General features: G+C 39.8%; 2 protein-coding genes across 16 annotated transcripts in view; both read left to right on the forward strand.

Annotated features, from left to right (window-relative positions):
• Window positions 1–904: 904 nt before the first annotated feature.
• Window positions 905–7652, forward strand: aktip (akt interacting protein). Of its 10 annotated transcripts, none has more exons than XM_005447645.4 (10): window positions 905–1059; window positions 1746–1870; window positions 3411–3622; window positions 3812–3876; window positions 3985–4085; window positions 4283–4371; window positions 5492–5590; window positions 5835–5942; window positions 6076–6136; window positions 6250–7652. In XM_005447645.4, exons 2-10 carry the CDS (start codon window positions 1823–1825, stop codon window positions 6355–6357), a joined length of 891 nt encoding a protein of 296 aa, XP_005447702.1. In that variant the 5' UTR covers window positions 905–1059; window positions 1746–1822; the 3' UTR covers window positions 6358–7652. The 10 variants fall into 10 exon arrangements, with proteins under 10 accessions (XP_005447702.1, XP_025763348.1, XP_025763357.1 ...); XM_025907563.1 differs by having other exon boundaries at window positions 3414–3622; XM_025907572.1 differs by having other exon boundaries at window positions 913–1059; window positions 1749–1870; window positions 3414–3622.
• Window positions 7653–8168: 516 nt separating this feature from the next.
• Window positions 8169–20244, forward strand: part of chd9 (chromodomain helicase DNA binding protein 9) — a 70018-nt gene continuing 57942 nt past the window's right edge. The window contains exons 1-2 of one of the 6 annotated variants that reach the window (XM_025907578.1): window positions 8169–8318; window positions 11469–13116. In XM_025907578.1, coding sequence (XP_025763363.1) covers window positions 11578–13116 — 1539 coding nt within the window. In that variant the 5' untranslated portion in view covers window positions 8169–8318; window positions 11469–11577. Of the gene's footprint in view, window positions 8319–8930; window positions 9109–11468; window positions 13117–19437; window positions 19609–20244 lie in introns of those variants that run through there. The other 5 variants (XM_005447653.4, XM_025907576.1, XM_025907584.1 and 2 more) reach the window with 5 other exon arrangements.

Below are 20244 nucleotides of genomic sequence, written 5' to 3' on the forward strand. Positions count from 1 at the left end.
CATCTACTTTTTCTCACATAACAATAATATTAACAGTATGTGAACAGACTTACAGTAAAAAGGTAAAATGTGGGCGGAATACGTAAAACATAATGCTGAGAGATGAAGAAGAAAGATAAATTGAAACGGGTGATAGAGGTTGACATTAGTCAGTAATTGTATATGTATTAGATAATGTTAGGCTATTTGCTGCTTCTTATTTTTCAACTGAATGAGAAAACTGGTTGATGTCAGTTGAAAATATAACAGAGTTTGGCTTGCAATTGGTCCATTTCACCTTATTTATACAACGCTTACCAAAAATGATGAGAAGACGGGTTGGAAAACAAATGTTTTCATCCACTGAGTTATTCACAAAATAAATTACAATGTCTCTATTATAAAAAAGATGCCTGCTTTACATGCCTTTTCTAAATGAAACGTTTTGCAATCCTGAATATACATATATATATATATATATATATATATATATATATATATTATTTTTTTTACTTAGAGTACAGAAATTAAATTAATCATCCACATTATAGACAGTGGTTTTTAAGATGTATTATTCGCAAATGTTTAAATTAAACTTATTTCATTTTCTTCACATTGCAGTATTTGTCTGAAATTCATCATGTCTTTTTCCAGTTCAAGTCAACATAAATAGAAGACTGTAATATTTGTGCTGGTGGAATTGCTCTCTTTTGGGGTTTTCCGGATCTCATTATTCTCTATATTTTTTTTAGATTTATTAAATAGATTTATTTGTCGATTTATTTTTTATTATTATTATTTCAAACACCCAAGCCCCCTTGAATTCGAGGGCTTTGTGTTAAAGGGCACGTTGTCTATCACGTGACGAAGTCACCAGCAAATCACCTGCTGAGATGTGTTTCCTTATGAACCAATAAGGACGCGTTGTACAGCAGCAAAAACGCCCTTCATTTGTTAGATTGATCTCCGGTTTCTGTATGTTTGTCAAATTATTTAGCTAACCTACCTACGTTAGCCAGCTAGCTGGAATGGTAACCAAAGGAATGGTGAGCAGCTGTGCACTTTCCTTCGAAAATTAAGGTGGGCCATGCCTTAACATTTATTAATATTTAAAGGGACGTTTATACAGTTCAAGCAAATACGGTGAGTTTAATTAATAAGGTCTCTTAAGTGCAAGATCCACAGTTAAAAAGACTGGTTTTGTTAGCAGCGTCAAATGTAACCTTAAACCTAAAGCTGATGTTAGGTAAGTCAAGTAAAACAAATGAGACGGTGTAAGTCTGGTAAAATCGTAACTCACCGTATGCTTTGAAAGCTTATATTGCCAAAATTCCAGCTGTCAACTAGAAATATGTTACGTTCAGCTGCCTCACCCTGGTCCATAACATTTGCTAACGTAGCACTGTATTCTCAGATTGTGGTGAATGACACGATAGCTCATGCTTGTACCAGAAATGACGAGACTTTAACAATACATTTGATTAAAATCAGAACATTAGTTTCAAATTTGTTACGGCTCTGACAAACAACGTTAGACACACACGTTTTAAAACGTCTTCAATGAAACAGCTAGGTTAGCACGAAGCTAAGCTAGCCGAACCAACCCGTCCTAGTGTTAACTTTGTGGTTGCAAGTAGCTATGCTAGCTAAATTTGCATGGGATGCTTGATTATTATTATTGTTGTGTTGTTTTTTTGTTTTGTTTTTTTGAGATACGTGTTTAGGTTGTGTGTGTTTTGGTTTGACCTCAACTGTTTCCACCACAGCAGCGAATGGCCCGGAGACTACTTGTCGTGGGACCTTCATAAAAAGAGGGACATCAGTCTGAACCTCTGAATGAGTGATGAACTTAAACCCCTTCTGGAGCATGTCTGCCAATACAAGTCGTAAGGTAAACGTTGTGGAGTTTTTTGTTTGTTTGTTTGTTTGTTTGTTTGTTTTTAAAGCTGCAATCATTGCCATTCCCATTCGGTATTTTTTTGTGGAAAAAATGGCAAACTTGATATTGATACAACACTTTAGTGTCCAGAAGCTCGCCTTAGGTGCCTTTCAGATATGTACAAGCCTGTGGAAATGAAAGTCATGAGCTTTGCAAAGCAGAGCGATTTTTGATGTCTTAACAGTGCAGTAAGTGTTTTTTTTTTTTTTTTTTTTTTTTTTTTTTACCTTCATATGACACGGCAACGTTAATCACCTTTATTCTTAAAATCTTAACATATAAAATGTTTTGACTGCCTATTAAACCTGGAGCATTGTAGAGCTTACTATGGGTTACAAAGGTTGTATTTCTGCTGATCCTACAAGAATATGAGATTGCACTTCCTAAGATTTAAAATATTTGAGATAACTTTTGTCAATTTGCATGAGACTGAGTTAAAGGTTTAGGTTTTCTCCAAAGAAACAAAATATTTAGTTTAACAAAAACAAAAAAACAAAATCTGTACTTGTCTGCCAAATCTTGATTTCGATAGTCCTAAAAATTTAACATTCAGGGGACAAAAATCAAACTGAGAAAATGTATAGCTTTGTCTTTTCTCAGCCTTGATTCCCGCACCTGTTCCCACTTGGATTCATATTTTTAATCTTGTTAACAAATCTTGTTAAACTGGAAAACTTTCATACTCGACCTAAGGGTGTGGTTTTTCCACTTATTTGGGGGGAAATATGCTTATATTGTGTGAAGTTTAACTATAACCATATGATTTAAAGCTACATTATAACAAAGTCTCCACTCTTTCTGTGTTGTGGTGTTTGGTGAAGTTTGCTACTGCTTGACTAAATTTCCACTAGCACCCACCTAAATCCCGTTCCACCACTGGTGGGGAGGGGATTTAGGATGGACGAAAACAGTGTGAGTGACCTTGTTTGTCTCATTGAAGGTACATTTTAACACATTCTACAGGCAAGTTTTTTTTTGCTTGTTTTTTAGTGATTACGCAGCCTAAATCTGGTGTATTAGCAATATTTATTGCAAGCATTCCTGCCATATTTGTGCTGATTAACATCACTGTTTGTTATGGCTTCCTGATGTATCCTGCCATTCAAAACAGCATTCTTCTGTTTTGTGTTCAGAGTGCACTGTGACACTTTACCGCAACTCCTCGTATCATCCTTGCGTCATCAGTAAGATGGAGTTACAGCTTGGCATGAAAACACTTGCTCTTGTCTAGACATGGCTCCCTGACGAGCTGCAAACCAGATGGGCAGTGTAACCTGAGAGGTCACTCACAGCACATGGTCACTACCTTGTGCCACTGGATTACTCCTTAGGTCTACCGCTTGAGCATTTATATACACTATTTAAATTCGACTCAGGGGTTTCCTTCTGATTTTTTTTTATTTTTTTTTTTTTTTTTTCCCCCCCTCCCACATAGCATGGGCTTTAATGTTTCATGTGTTGAGATCCCTGTCATGTTTTCAATCCTGAACAGCAGAGATCTGACAACGAGGAACAAAGCGGGCATGGGGAGCAGAGGGCCAGTCCAGCCCGGATGCCCTTTGGCAGAAAGCAGCTTCCGCCGATTCCTAAGAATGCAGCCCCTATTACCAAGCCTTCACCACTGGGTACTCCAATGCAGTCTGCCAATGGCACGCACGCCTCTTACGGCCCTTTTTACTTGGAGTACTCTCTGCTGGCTGAGTTGTACGTATTGGTCCAGTGTCAGAATTTAAATTTCAGTTTGTTGTTAATTTCTTGGCATGCTCCAATATGCTGGTAGTCCTTGTTTTTAAAATACCCACTGTATACATTTTGTATTAAACTAGTTTCACAGTATCACTTAAATTGTTTTTATTTGGTTTTCCTTCTTCTGATTTTTCTTGTGACCTGCAGCACATTAGTGATAAAGCAGAAGCTCCCTGGAATTTATGTCCAGCCATCCCACAAGTCTGCACTAAGTAAGGATTCCACTTTTAAAAGTTCATGCAATTAGTCACTTTTTATATATCAGGGGAAAGGAAAAAAAAGTGATAAGTGATTCTAAAATGGCATCTCTCACTGTCTAGTGTGGTTTGGTGTCATATTCATCAGACATGGCTTGTACCAGGATGGTGTCTTCAAGTTCACTGTGTATATTCCAGACAATTATCCAGATGGGGAGTGTCCTGTAAGTATTAAAAATGTTCTTGTTTGATATTTTGCCCCCTTACCAAAAAGTGAGATTGTATGATTTAGCTAAAAAGAGTAAACATTGGAAAATGCAAGATGTATGTCATTATAAATAAGAAGTAGCAGCATAAATGATGTATACATAAACTGTCATAAAATATGGTTCAAAAAAATGGTGCAAACAATTTGTTTCAGAAATTAGTATTTGACATACCAGTCTTCCATCCACTTGTTGACCCTGTGTCTGGAGAGCTTGATGTCAGAAGAGCTTTTACCAAATGGAGGTAGGTTTACCATTTTTCTGCTTATGTACTTTGCTTTCTTAGTTTTCTCAAATTATATTTTGCAGTAGAAGAAATTGGGGGCGGGGGTTGGAAAAACTTGAGCAACTAAATGAATCACCAAGCTCAGTGTGGGCTGCTGCTGTAGCCCATAGGCTTCAAGGTTCAACAGAGGTGCTCTTTTGCATACCTTGGTTGTAACAAGTGCTTATTTGGGTAACTGTTACTTTTCTATCATCTGGAAGGAAACTGGCCGCCTCTGGCTTCTGGTGCCTACAAGGCATTTTCAGCCAGAGAACTGCCACTTGCTGATATTTTCTATTTTCAGACCGTGTTTTAAACCCAGTAGATCAGCATTTTCTTAAATACTCAGACTAGTTTGTCTGGTGCCCACACCCATGCTACCACCCAGTCATTCAAAGTCATTTAAATCACTTTTCCTTCCCATTCTTATGTTTGGTTTGAAATTCAGCATGTCACCAGGTTTACATACCTGACTGATTTACTGTCATGTGATTGTCTGAGATATTTGCTGTAACATACAGTTGAACAGGTGTAAAATATGAGAGAGAGAGAGAGATGCACCAGGAAACATGATTCTGAAAAGTAACACAAATCCAAAAACTGTATGCCATGACTAGCTGTGCTTCTGGACGTGATCAAAAACTGAACTACGCACAAGGCAGTAAAAACAAGTTTATTATGCTATTCAGCAAGGACTGACAATGGCATGGACTGTAGTACAAATTTTGCATTTAAAGACATCTTGGCACTCTTCCATGATGCAGGTGTATCTAATAGCTCTGTTTGTTAACTCTTGGATGAGGAAAACTCATCTGTTCCTGAAGCAGAGTTAACTTACAAATTACCTGCTTGCTAGCAAGTTTTCTTCAACAAACTTAGTATTTCTCTCTGCTGCACCGGAATCATCTTGGTGACACCAACTAATTCATAAAGTAATATTATATGGGCTTTACGCTGCAATATGAAGCACCTTGGGGCGACAGTAATTTTTTATTTTTTGGCTCTCTATAAACGATATGTAACTGAATTTAAAATAAATCAAACATTTACTGACTTCATCCACCTGTGTGTGTGTGTGTGTGTGTGTGTGTGTGTGTAGACGGAATCACAACCACATCTGGCAAGTCCTGATGTATGCACGTACAGTTTTTTACAAGATTAACACCACAGACCCACTCAACCCAGAGGCTGCTGTACTGTGAGTTTAACATTCTTGGTTTTTGCCTTTTTTTTTTCTTTTTTTTTTCCTTAATGGAACTTGTTGTGTGTGTATATTTTATTTTTCTTCTGAAAATGTTAAAAAAAATCTTGTTAGTCATTTATAGAAAAACATAGTTAAAATCTCGACTAAGAAACTGGTCTTTTAGCGCTCGGTGCAAAGTGATGTTTCTGGCTAAATAAGTTTGACATTGGCTTTTTTTCCCTTTTTTTTTTTTTTCCAGCTATGAGAAAGATGTGCAGTTGTTCAAAAGCAAAGTGGTAGATAGTGTGAAACTATGCAACAGTCATCTTTTTGATCAGCCGAAGATCGATGATCCCTACGCAATAAGGTTCGTCAACTGTCCATTTCACATTCTAGTGCTGACCACAATAAGGAAAAAAGTGTGTGTGTTTGTTGAAACTCTAAAGGGGGGAAAAAAATTATCTTGTGTTCAATTCTCCACTTTGATCCATTGGTTTCAGTTTTTCCCCATGGAACCCAGCTGTACATGAAGAAGCAAAAGAGAGGATGTTCACATACAAGGTAAGTTTTGCTAAATTAAAACTTTGCACTTTCAAAGCAGGAGAGAGTTTAATCTGTATGTTTTCTCAGGTGATTCTTGTTATGCAGCTTTTAATTTGTTATTGTTGCCCTAGAGACGACCTGAGGATCACCACAAGGTATCTCAGGCATCGGGGTTGTCTTGGGTAAAGCCTGGCTCGACACAGCCCTTCAGCAAAGAAGACAATCCTCCCCAGAGCTGAACCTGCAATGTCAAGATAGTGGCCACTAGAGGGAGTCAGAAGCATCAGATTCCATGCCACAGGCTTGCATCAGCCATCTGTGTGAAAGTGGAACCTTGGTAGTTGGCAACTTTATATCAGCTCTTCACATTTATTGCTTGGCTTTAAAAGCTTTTGTAGGCCTCTCCTCAAAGAGTTTTAGAAAAAGGAAACCAAGTTTGTATCATATTTAAATCAACAATGACAAATGGATGTGTCAACATCCTTTAGGGTAAGATGCAATCAAAGTGCATTCTCATTTTGGTTTTCTTATCCATTCACATATTTAGTTACGTTATGACATACAGCTGCAAAAGGCTGTGGAAGATGTGAGCGAAATTATTTTCATTCTTATTGTAAGTACAGTGGATTGCATGATCAATACCACTTGTTCAATTTGGCTCAGGACTGTTTATTTGTAAGACTCGGAATGTTTAATCACAGCTGTGTCGGTGAAAAAACCCTGTCACATCCTCCTCTATTACCAAGTTAGGTTGACATTTGCTTTATATTTGTCTTATTGGACAATGAGTTATTTTTTATTTCCACTGTGTAAACGGTTGTCTTACTTTGCTCCTAATATTTATGTAAAGCAGAGTTGGCAAATATGGTTTTAAATAAGATTCTAAGTAAGTAAGCTTATGTATTTTGCCAGATTTGAAATCATTTTGAATGTTTTATATATATATATATATATATATATCATTGGTTATTAAAGGTTTGATGTGTAAATAATGGATTCTATGCTGAGGTTTAAGAGACATCTGCATTGGTGCTCTGTAAGAGAATGTCTTTTTTTTTTTTTTTTTTTTTTTTTTGTAGATAATTGTAAATTACTCCCAAATAAATGACGTTACTCTAGAATTACAGAAGTCTGGAAGACAAACACCTTTTATTTTGATAAGGTTTAGTTATTTAGGACACTCTGAACAGCAAAATATGATGGTAATAAACTGGGTTGCTTCATATTCTCTAGATTCAGGCCAGTGTCAGTTCAAACTTGAAGTCTTCAAGCAGAGGGATTTGGCTTGATTGCTGTATTTGCAAATACTGTTGGAAAATAGATTTAAAATCAGTAGAAATTCCATAAAGAAATGAGCACAGCAGGTATGGTGGCCAAACTTGTTTGAGCTGCTGTAAGAGGGAAAGTTGTAACAAACTGTAATTGATGCCATTTGGCTCTTCAGAAGTTCAGATGTGTTGACGTGTGGAACCATTTCTTCTTGACTGCTTAGACTGGTTTTCTTTGAAATCAATAAAAGGATTTTTAAAAGCTATGTTTTGTTTATGTATTTATTCAAATGTGTGTTTGTTCTGAACTAATGAAAACCTAATTACAAGAAACGTATTTCAAACGTAATTACTCAATACAGTTACTGATACAAAGTAGCAATTTCTGTTACACTAGAAATGATTATATCAAAGAAAACTACGTTCAAATTTGAAGTTACTTTTTTTTTTAGCGAAGTATTTCCCTCTGGCAACAGATGGCGTTATGTACCCACAGCTGAAACCATCTCCGGCTCTTGTCACGTTCGCACTGAGGACAGACTAGGGTACATGTGCGAATATAAAACCTCTCCGGATTGGCTCCGGTTTAGACGCGGCCATCTTATGCACTCTGTCAACACAGCAACTTTACAAACGATTACATGATTTAATCAGCAACGCCCTGGCGCCACCGTCCTCAAAGTAGTCACAGTTGGTGAACCGGTTTTTAATTTAACATGGAAATGAGTGATTTTGGCAAATTGTCAGCGGTCCAATCACAGAGGGAGTTACTAATATGCAAATGCGGCGTTATCACAGTCACGTCAGCAGCAGCAGCAGAGCCGCTGTGCCGTGGTCGCCAGCAGGAGTACAACTAACAACACAGTAACAACTTCGCTAATACCACTCTGTCTTCATTGGCGTCTGGAGCTGCGCTTTGTGGTTCTTTTCAGGTAAGAAACTGCGCTAATTTCGTTGACTTTTCTGAGACGCGTTTGGACTTGTGGGCTTCTGTTTCATACAGTCAAGTAGCTGTCAAATTTCGGACAGTGAGTCAATGAGGGTCGCCTCAGCTGTCTGATGACACACCGCCTAGCTGGCTGTGTATCTTCCCTCTAGAAGCAAGGGTGTTCAGGAGCGAAAAACTTGTTTGTTTTCTTTGAATTCGCATCGAAAGCAGCAAATATCATCGTACTTTTTCAGAGTTTGACGCCTACATGTAAATGCGCGTGTCTCCAAAGTAGTCCTAGGTGGGTTCTTCTTGGTCATGGTGGTCCTGAACTGACAGCGACCAGCCGGGCTCAAAGCAGCATGGCACTTGAATGTGGACGCCGATGTAGTTAACAGTGCCAATACTTCGACAGGTTATTTGAAATGAAAACGAAAGTCAGGTCAGGCGACGATAAACTAGTTGGTTGTTATCACGGTCACAATCATTGACGACCTCTCCATCCATCTCCGGCCCCCTCCCCCCTCCTCCTCCCTATCTTCTTCTGTGAGCAGCGTCACGACACCTTTTGAATCCTTAGGTTGTACGGTTCGAGTGCATGTGCGCACCTCGACAAACAGTTTTATATCTAAAACTCAAATGTTCCACGTGCGTTCATTTTCTTTCCGTTCGGCGAGCAGTTGCGCTTAAAGTAGCGCAACACATTGCCGCCTCGTCGGCTTATCAAACACCGCGCTCGCAGAGGCTGAAGCCATTTCTGAGGGAAGATGAAGAGGATGATATTAACTCAAAAGGTGAGCTCGGTGTCTTACTTAAACATGGTCGCTTAAGGGCTTTGAAAACACCACAGATGTATCGCCGTGTCGCCAACTGAGATACGGGACCACTTTACCAATAAAAACCTTGGAAGTTTCCTAAAAGTGGACTGAAATGCGTTCGTATACGCGCTTAGCGTTTGCTTCAACTTTCAGTTAAATTAATAGTTTCAATTTTCTTAGTTTTACACGGACATCTGTCCCAGAATTCAGGAGCAGTTTATAAACACAGTTCATGTTGATATTAGGCATGAGTTGCACGTGCCTGGATGGTGCTCACAACGTCACAATTATGAAGGAAACAGCTGGAAAGCATCAGAGGGGACTGGTCTATGCCTCGGGGCCAGATGGGTGGCGTTTGAAGGTTAGCAGTTGCTTGGCTTAGCTATAGGGAACCTACATATAGATAGGGATCTACAGAAACTTAAAACTGATATGTAATTACATGGCAGTCAAATGATTTCCCAATAAACATAATGATCACTAGAGAAAACACTGGAGAGAATCTTAAGCTTGAAGAACAGCCTAATGTGAAAACAGGAATTGCTTCATGCCTGTGTGAATTGACTTTTGCAGGGACCTGGTGGTTAGTGGGGAGAGTGGTAATGTGCATGACAATGAGTCTTAAAAGGAAATGTAGTGATAGTACAGTAAGGTAGATTTCCTTTCTCTGTATGTTTAATTTAAGATTTAAATATTGCTTTCGAAATGCAAAGCAATGGTATGAGGTGGTGAGAATGTTATGAATTGTTTGTTAATATATGAGATTACACATTACTCAGGTTTGATGTTGGTAACATTATAAAGTCAGTATGAAACTCGTAATGTAGCTAGTGGAATTGTTTAGCTTGTCCTCTGTCTTCCGTAGAGTTCTAGTAGGAACAGCAATTGTATTCATCATAACAATTTAAATTTTCTCTCTATCTTTGTGTGAATTTTCCCCAGGTACATTGTTTGCTGTCACAGCCTGAACATGTTGGTTAGGTCAAGTGGCATCTCTAGAACCGGATGTGAACATAGTTATTTGTTTAGTTATGTGTCAACCCAAGGGTTGACAAGCAGCTTACCCATGTACCCCACATATTGCCCTTGTCAGTTGGGATAGCTTTAAACCCTTAGAACAGTTAAGAAGGTTTATATGAATAATGGAAACTTAAACTAGGGAACCAATGGTAATTCTGAGAGTTCATGTAGATATTTCTGTTGCTATGGGCCAAGCAGGCCACCTATGCTGGTTCACTTTAAGGTGAACTTAACTTGCATACAGAGAAGTTGGCTGTTAGAATCACTTAGTCAAAATGATTTTTTAGGTGGGCTTTTCTTATAGCCATCACAAAACTGCAGCAGCAGCTGGGTAACTGCCAGTTAAACAAGAAAAATCAAACTTAAGACTTTCTATCTTTTAGTTTATCAGCTTGTGCATATTTCTCTGTTGTTGTTGTTTTTTGTGTATAACATTATCCATATTAGGCTGGTGTTTCTGATAACAAATCACACATTCAGTAGTTGAGAGCACCATAGTTTTTTTTTTATGCTGGTAGAGTGTTATGTTAAACCATTTACTAGCATGGCTATTATTTTAAATATATGCCGTGATAATCAAAGAAGAAGATGCCAGACAAAAATATGGGACAAATGTCTGTGTTCATTTGTGTGCCTGTGTGCATGTTAAGTCAGCATAATGACTGACCTCGGTAGGCTGCTGTCATCTTCCGCTGGTCTGTGGTTGCAGAACACGCACATGCGCGTGCTTAAAGGGCCTCCTCTGCCTCTGTCCTTAGCTGTTGAAATTCTATCAGCTGTCTGCACCTCCCACACATTCTGCAGTAGCAGGGCAGGCAGCTTCATTGGTTGTGGAGGTAGGGGGTTGAGGCGCATTTGTGTGTATGAGTGTATTTGAAAAGGGTGGGGGTACAGGAAGAGGCACCTGCTGGTGGCTGGCGGTTGGTTTGCACCAGCTGCTTTGCTGCACACATGAAAGGCAATGCTGACAGATAACTGACAGTACCAAGTTTCTCCACAACCATGACATAGCCTTCACTTGGATAAGAGCTTTTATATGTCAGATTGATAGAGTTATGCAGTTTTACTGCTCTCAAAGGATACATCATTGATGAGGAAATGGATGACAAAGTTCAATATGGTGGACAAAAATATACTTGATAAGATGTTGTGTCATCTTTTAACTGGAAATTATTTGTGCGTGTGTTTAAAGGTTGATTATGCTAATAAGTAACTTTTTTTTACCAAATGAAACCTGATGTAGGCCATAGATTACCAGCTGAAACTTTATCATCTGATATAAGTATTATAATTCATATTTTTTCTCTCCATTTTAGGGCAGAAAAACTATATAGTCGGCATGCTGTAGCTCTACAGAGAGGCATTTGGGGACCAGTTTGGATCCATTGGTGTTCCAGAGGTTCCAGTCATCCTCCAGCCTCCACCATGGACTTCTTTAATGACCCCAGCCTCTTTGGTGGAGGTTTGGAAGGGCTGGATGACGATGGCTTCGCTTCAGCACCATCACTTGTGGATGAGCTAAATCTTACTGCTGACTTTGAACCACTCCAAGTGGAGCCTCTTGGCCCTGGGAAGCATCAAGACATGATGCCACCAGCTTCTACCCAACAAGCTATGCCTAGTTACAGCCAGTCAATGGGTCATTACATTGACATTAAGGCCAATGTGGCTCAGGCATTTTCTGGTTCTCAGGGCATAAGTGAGGGCATGATTACAGAGCAACATGGCTCATACCATAATGCTCCCATGAGTCAAGTTCCTCAATCCAATGGGCTCTTCTGTAACAGTGGCAGTCCGATGTGGGGTAACCAAGACCAGAATGGGAACATGTACCAGGCCTTACCTCAACAGCAGCTTTGTCATCAACAGCAACAACTACAAAGCCAGCAACTTCATGGCAGACATCAAACACAGCACCATCCCTGTTATCAGCAAGAGGAGCAGCAGCACAGAATGCGACAGCAGCAGCTGCAACAACAGCAAAGTCATCAGCAACAGCTGTTAAACCAGCACCAACAAATTAACACACAGACTGTGTCCCTGCAGCAGCAGCATCACAATTTCCCGTTTCACCAGGGAGGCCAGTCCAGCAGCCAACAGCAAATTCACCACACTCAGCAGCAGGTTCAGCGCCAACTAACTGTGAGAGAGCAGCAGTTCCACTCAAGAGCTCTTCCAAATAAGCATTATTTGGAAAGTCCGAATGCTTCTATGACTGCAACTTGCTTGCAAACACAGCCACAGCAAGGTAACTACCAGTTGGTCAGGGAATGTCAAGCTTTCCCTGGAACAGGACTGGAAGAATCTAACCTGTCCTTTCCCATGCATTCATCATCTATGGTTCATTCCCTGCCCACATGCTCTGTCAGTTCTGCCAGAGCTTATCAGCCGACTCAGTACCCTACTTATCCTGGGGAGCCAGAATTACCCAGTCTCAATGAGCAATCTTTGTCCTCAGCCTCGGTGTCTAGGCCCAGCAACACCACTGCACCACTCAGTTCTACAATACCTGAACTTACAGGGACACCATGCCAGTTTTCATCCACTGCACATTTGAGTCAGCAGCACACTAGGACCCCAATTAGCCAGGCAGAGGAATGTCCTTTCCGTGCTATACGTTGCTCCGGAGAAACCCAGGGAAACTGCAAGTCATCTGAGATGTTTGGTGAATCTATGCGATCCTACCCCAACATTACCACCCACCTGCCTTCTGAGCAGCCTCAGAGTTGCAGGGTTATCAACACTAATGGATACCAAGCTTTGGGAGACAGCCTTTTACCATCAGCAGCTCATGATGAAGACTTGGATGGCCTGGAGCCTCCCGACCTCCTGCCTGACCTACTGCCCCAGCTTGAGCATGCTTTTAAGCAAGAGGACAAATCTAACTGTGGCTGGACTGATACTACTCAGGAGATGGGAATTGAGTACAGGAAACCATCACCCATTGAGTACAGTGAAGACAAGGTAACACATTTCATCCTTTTTGTTCCTAAAGCATTTCTTTAAAGGCACTGCACTGATCTTTATATATAACCACACACCTAAGATGGCCTTTATTAGTCCCACAGGTGGGAAATTTGTTATTCATACTTAACATCCATTTCTAAGTTACATTTCTAAGTTACAGTCAATGACAAGAATGAAAATGAATAAGCTGAATGAAATGAAACAGTGATGTGTTGCTATTTTAAATATTTTTTTTCTTTAATAATGGAGAAATATTTTCTTCTTTGCATATTATGGCACAAAATTCGGCCACTCATATAATGCTTAGCTATCTCAGGTAGAACATGTGCTTGCCTAGTAGAAAACCTGCAATCAACAGTGGAAAGGGGAAGGTGTATCTTGGGCAGTCTGAAAGCTATCTGAAAATGATAATGGTCAGCCCAACCTGGCCTGTCTGTCTGGCCAGTGCACTGACAGCAGCTCAGGCCTGATTAGGCTAAGAGTGGCAGGAGAGTCTTCAGGACTTAGCTGTAAGCATACTTAGGGCTATATCAAGATGTGGGTCAGGGCAAGCCAGAAGCACTTGCACACTGCCTCGCTGGAGTGTGGGGGAGGTTGCACGCTGTTGTGGTAGCTGCCACAGTTTCTGTGTGTGTCTGTGCGTGAGTGCGTGTGCACGTGTGAGAGAGTGAGCGGTAGGAAAAGAGCACGGTGAAGGAGAGTGGTTAGCACTTCAGAGCGGGGGAGGGGGTTTGAGAGATGGAGAGGGCAGCAGCTCATGGAAAAAGGAGAGCTTAGGAAAGAAAGGGAGGGAAAGAGACAGAGAGGAAGAGCATGACAGAGAGAAGAGAAGCGGAGGGGGAGGTTGGGTGAATGCATTAGCTGGCTGTAACAGGCTTCAGGCGGTTCCTGGACCTCAGATGGCTTGTAACTTAGCAGCATCCATGCACTACCATCACCCATGAGTGACACATGACCACCAGCTGAAGCCACAGACCTTTCATCATGCTCTGCATACTTTATGTGCATATGTAGATAGAAACACATTTTTGTGTTCTCTTTTGAGAACATTTGTGTTAGATTTCAGAATTTTTGTTACTAAAACAATGAAAATTATTTTTTTGAAGGCACACTTTATATGTAGGCATAAAAGCACTTGTGTTTCCCATGGCCCTCTACTGACAAAACATCTCATAACCACTAACCGTACAGAAGTGTTGTTTGGCAGTATTGTACCAACCTCACCTTTGTCTGTATCTGCACTTACCCTAGTGTAGTAAACACTTATATTACTACAATTTTACAGTATGTGTTTGAGTGACTCATTTAAATCTCTGTAAACAGGGACCTTTTACTAGCAGCAGGTCCATTATGTCTCCCCACTTTTAAAAGCAAATATATGCCCCAGAGCCAAAACACAACTTGTGTTTTCAGTAGCTCATCTATACCCCAGCATTCAGCAGGTGATAACAAAACTGGTGCTGCGCCTAAACCAGAGCTCATCCACACAGGCCATTTGCTCATCTGCAAAGGTCCTTGATTGAAATGGGGCCATGAACCACAGCCATATGAACAAGCCTCTCCCTGTCTGTGTCAACATCCAGCCCTGTGTTGATGCTTACAGGCTGACTGTGCTATTCATGTGCACTGATGTGTGAAGAGCCTGCTGATAGTGTGTTTGCTGAACAGGCAAGGCATCAGGGGATAGCGGCCCACTCTTCACTCCCCCACAGTGAATGTGGCTAATTAGGATTTCCAATGTTTGTAATGGTCAGCTACAGATGTAATGACTCGCCAGGGTTAAGATTTAAGACTTATCACAGGTTTCAATATTCTGAACTTTTACATAATTAAATATTTAGAAAATTTCAATGTTCTGTTGAAATAAATTTTAAATCAAACAAGAGACCTTCTTGCAGTGGAACCAAATCAAATATCATGTCTGTAAGCATACTGACATTAAATCAGTGCGATAGTTTTTGTTATCCTCTTTCGCTTAGTGGAAGGGCAGCCCATCCCAGCTGTCATAGGGTGAGAGGCTGGGTACACCCTACCTAGTAGCAATTTCTGCATTATTAAATAAGCAAAGGTTGAACCACACCCATTTTGGTTTTTGCTACATACCTGTTAAGTTTCTGAACTTGGTTTTGCACGACTGTGGCACTGTAGTGTTGACAAAATTCAGTCCTCAAACATAAACGGTTGCCAGATGTACTCAAGACAACATTGGAATAGTTCCTGCTATTCCAAAAGCAATAGTACCACATTTTGTCACAGTGATAGACTCACAATGTAAAAGTTATACCACAGCAGTATTTCAGCTACTACTAGATATGTGTAGAACTCTTGCTTTATTTCCATGAATCAATTTGGCAACATATATTCAGTGCTAGTGGGCTGATTCTGATGATTCTCATTTCTTTGGTCATTTGGTAATTATTTAACTTAAAAGTACCTTTCTTCTGGTCATTTCATCTCTACACTAAGGTGTAAATTTGAGTAAATAATCAATTAGATCATACTACATTATTATTTACTTTTTTAGGCGTGGGAAAATTCTGAGGGTTCATTTCTAATTCTCAGCGTCTTGATCCAGTAGTAAAAACAATAATGAAACTAGAGCTAGTGATGACTGGGGATTTTACAGTACTAGAAATGTAGTAGTTGGTACCAATACCAATAGAACTAAATGATTCACAATGCCAAATTCAGTTGTACTTAAACACAAAGTTCTTTGTTTGCTTGCGGGTGGCTGGAGCCTATCTCAGCTATCATAGGGCGAGAGGCAGAGTACACCCTGGTTAGGTTGTACACAGAAAAACAGAGAACCATTTACAGTCATAGTCAGACCTATGGGCAATTTAGATTTACCAATTAACTTAACCCAACTAATTGCATGTCTTTGGACTGTGGGAGGAACCCTGAGAAAACCCACACAAGCACAGGGGAGAACATGCAAACTGTGTGGTCCTTTATGCTGTGAGGCAGCAGTGCTAACCACCACCTTACTGTGCTGTTCTGGCCTACTAATGTTAGTTATATTATGTTAGCATAGGCATTTAATTTTAGCCATTGAGAAATATTTTAGTATATGGAGTAAAGCTGATTTCAGAATATCAGTCTCAGCTGTCTTAAACAAAATAGTAACAAGCATTTCAGGATAACATTAGAAAGGTAATACTGTGGATGTCGTTACTGTGAATTGAAACTTTGAGGAAATCTGGAGGCTTGTCTTCACTAAATTGGAAGTATTTCGTCCCTTTGTTCAAAAACTGCAATAGCATCATTTGGATATTGGCTTTTGTGAATCAATTAAATCAATGCCTTGGTCCACCAACTCAACCCACCCTACTCTAAACACAAAGTGCTTCTATAGCTGAATCTTCCGTTCTCATCAGTGAGTCAGAACAGAGCTATTGTGACCGCTACACTAGTCACTATTTCTCATATGTTGTGCCATTTCTAGTTTTGCCTTTGCTTCCTCCTTCTTCAACAGGTAAGGCTAGACTAGAATACTTGTAGCCATGTGCCTCCCCCTGCAGTTCTAGAAGAGTAGCCACCTCAGTCAGTACACTGCTTACAATGCCAAAGAAAAACAAGTACCATCACGTTTTCAGAATTTTGATATTAAATTGTGTTGTAAGCAACGGTCTTCTGACATCCCTAGTGCTGTCAGGAAATTGTATTAAGTAATACAAAGAGAAGACTGCAATGAATACTCATTTTATATTCATCCACCATAGAGTCACACTGGCCACTGAAATTTGAATTGATTTGATAAAGGCATGTTTGAAATAATGACATTTATCCAGTGTCATAGGCTGTTGAATGTTTGGTGTCTATGTTGGCAGTGTACCCAGTAAAGCAAAATAAAAGTCTGCTAAATACACACACATATCACTTTGTTTATTTTTTGCAAGTCATACTATTGACTTAGGCTTTTTCGCAGGAAAGACTTAAGGGTTTGGTAATCCTTTAGAGCTACAAACTGAAAATTAATTGTTGGTTATATAGGTGGTGCAATGGTGCATATCATCTCACAGCAAGAAGGTCCTGGGTTTGAATTCACTGTGGCCTTTCCAACCCCGAGGACATGCTCTTGTTTTTGTTTTGTTTTTTTCTTCTAACTTTATTCATCACTGCACAAAGAAACAGGGCAGCTGTGTCCTCAGAATTTTGAGATTCTAGTTGTCAAGGACAGATGATTTTAAAATCTCAACATTGATATCTCCTTAGATATTTAAGTTATATGATTATCTTTTTTTCCCTTTCTTCTTTTTTTAAGAATATCAATATGTTGTCTAGCCCTGTTTTTAAACCAGCTATCGACTAAACTAGCTAGCAAGCTCAGCTAGAGCTTGTTAGCTAGATAGCCACCTTTACTTGAAAATGCTTCATTGTGTGTGTTGGTCAGCCAAGGCTTATACTACAAAACAAGTTCAGCCTACCCAGGATATCTTTCCATTATCTGGCTTCATTTCACTTAACATCAGCGGTTAGGCTATGTGGTCATACGAAGGTGGTTATCAACTTGAAAAATCAACCTAAGGTTTCCAAATACAACTACAAACACGTTCACATGAAAGGTGTAGAGTTGGCAGCATATGACCAGTCACAAACAAGGACAGCTCTACATTATAGGTGTATATTAGCAGAGCGGCCAATTTTATAAAGGAAGATATGATGATTCTGTGATATTAGAAAAATATTAAGAGGGTAAATATATATAATACAGGCTGCAAGCAGCATATTTGATGCAGACATAGGAGTAAATGTGTGTAATAGGTAATGTTAGTATTAAAAGCACTATGTGAATATGTGAACTTCGTGTGCTTTAGATAGTAAAACTGAAAAATACCTAGTAATTTAAAAAAAAATCTAGCGTATTTAAAATCAGAAAGAAAACTAGAGAAAACATTTAGACTTGGGCATCCACTTCTGGGAAGATTGGCAAATTCCTTAAATATGAATTTTTTATGTTTCTGTAGTGGTTAATCCACCAGTATGTGTGCAAGCTCTTTTATCAAAATGCTATTTATCAAAATGAAATTTTTTAATACATATTGTTGCTATCCCTGAATTTTAAAATTGACTGTTTTATATAAAAGCAGGAAAAAGTAAAGCACAGTATTTTTTTTATTAAGATGCCAAATTACTGTTATTCACTTGCATTCCCAAAAAGAAAAAATAGTTTTAGTGGTTGAATGTTGTACTTACCTAACTTCTGACGTCTCAGAGCAGTGCTGGCTTAAATTTGGGTAGAAAAACAAAAATTCATACATTCAATACTGAATCTATTGCCTTTTGGTGTTAAGGACCCATTTCCATTCAAAACCAAAATATTTCTGGGCACTCAGCTCACTGACAGTCCATAAGGCCGATATGACATTACATTGCATAGTTTGGTCTTACACATTTGATTGGGACTGGCAATTTGATGCTGCAAGTTTATAAAAAAAAGAAATATGAAAAAACTACTTTTGCCATTAAGCCTCTCTTTCTTATGGAGTCATGTTTTTACCATGTGATGTTATTTCAGCTTCAGTTCATTTTATTCCGTTGTGGCAAATATAAGGCCCTATTTGTCATTGTTTTGGCACCTGGATGTGTGGAGTGCTAGCTTTGTTGTGTTAATGAATGGCTTTGTCATTTTTTTTTGGCATGCTACTACACTCTACTGTTTGTAATTTTCATAACACTAGAGGCTACGGCTTTCATGCTGAATAGAAAAGAGAAGTGAGACTGATGGACACTGATGGCCTGGGTGGCTGTAGTCATTTGGGGGCCCCCCAGCAGCGATACTGAGCAGGTGCCTCCCCGCTGGCTTTCTATATCGCTGGTGTATTGCTGCTTTCCCCTCTCTGCCCAGCCTTTTCCTCTGAGTTGTATTTCCAGTCATCAACTTTGAATATGCGTGCATGCTTGTAAAAAGGATTGCTGTTTCTGTGACAGGCTAGCTTGAGTACTTCCTGACCTCTCTGGGGTTTATGTAACTTCTAGCCATCCAGACTGGGCAAGCAATGCCATAATCAGTACTGAAACATGACACCATGCGTCACCCCATTTGTCACCCCACAACCCACATGTGCCACACACACATGCTTGTACTTGGAGAAACCCGTGCCCACATGGTGATAGCTTGTCTTATTCACACACTTTCCACTTTCTCTAATAACCTCCTCCAGTGTGACACGCAGAGCTTTGTATGTGTGCATTTCTTCTTCTGTCTTTCACTTTCTGTCTTGCTTGCTCACTCTACGAAGCATTCTGTCTGGTTCATCCGCTCTGATTGTCCTGTCTGTTTGGAGGCCTGCCAGATAAGGGCGGGGGATAACTGAGGGTCAGAGGTAGACAGGAAGTCAGGCGGCCTTTGCTGTGAGCGGAAGGGGAGGGTTCAGTGGGGGAGGAGCTGAGAACTGAGAGGGAGGAGGGAGTTGTACTTGGATTGAGTGTGTCAGGAGCATGTGGGAACGCTGCCAGCCTCAACTGCACAGTAGGTCTGAATTTAAAGTATGCCCTTTTATGCTGCTTTTCTTTCCTTTCTACTCTCTTTTGCCTCCTTCTCCAGGGATTAAATGGCTTTGAATATTTTGGGGGGTGATGGGTGGGTGAGTGTTTGCCCAGCGGTCAAAATGTGGAGGGTTTTTTTTGTGTGTGTATGTGACTGGAATGTCTTTTTGGTTGTGACGCAACCTTCTTGAACTCACGCTAACCTTTGACTGGCAGAAAGGGCGGTTGGACTACCACAGTGTCTCTGAGTATGAAAAGATTCAGTTCAAGGGGGACAGCTTGAAAATCACTTGTAAATTACTTCAGTGTAGGGTGCAACAGATGAAATAAGAAAAGACGCAGAGGTGTAATGACCCCTTTGTCCTTGTGTTTACACCTAATACAATGAGTGAGAAAATTGAGAGGATAAAAGCAAACCCTTAATATGACTAAAAACTTAAAGAAAGTTATCTAAATAAGACTGGAATAAGTGCATAAGTCTGTCATTCTGTTCCAGTCTGTGGTTTTTGCACCACAGCTTGACTTTGACAAACTAAATGTCAATTGTATTGTCCCGAGAGACGGCAGTTGGCTTAGTGCTTAGTGATTTGTAACTTCAGCAAACAGGTTTGTGTCAGTAGGAAGTCATTAAATAGT

This window comes from Oreochromis niloticus, linkage group LG1 (assembly GCF_001858045.2).
Source record: "Oreochromis niloticus isolate F11D_XX linkage group LG1, O_niloticus_UMD_NMBU, whole genome shotgun sequence".
Lineage (NCBI taxonomy): Eukaryota > Metazoa > Chordata > Actinopteri > Cichliformes > Cichlidae > Oreochromis > Oreochromis niloticus.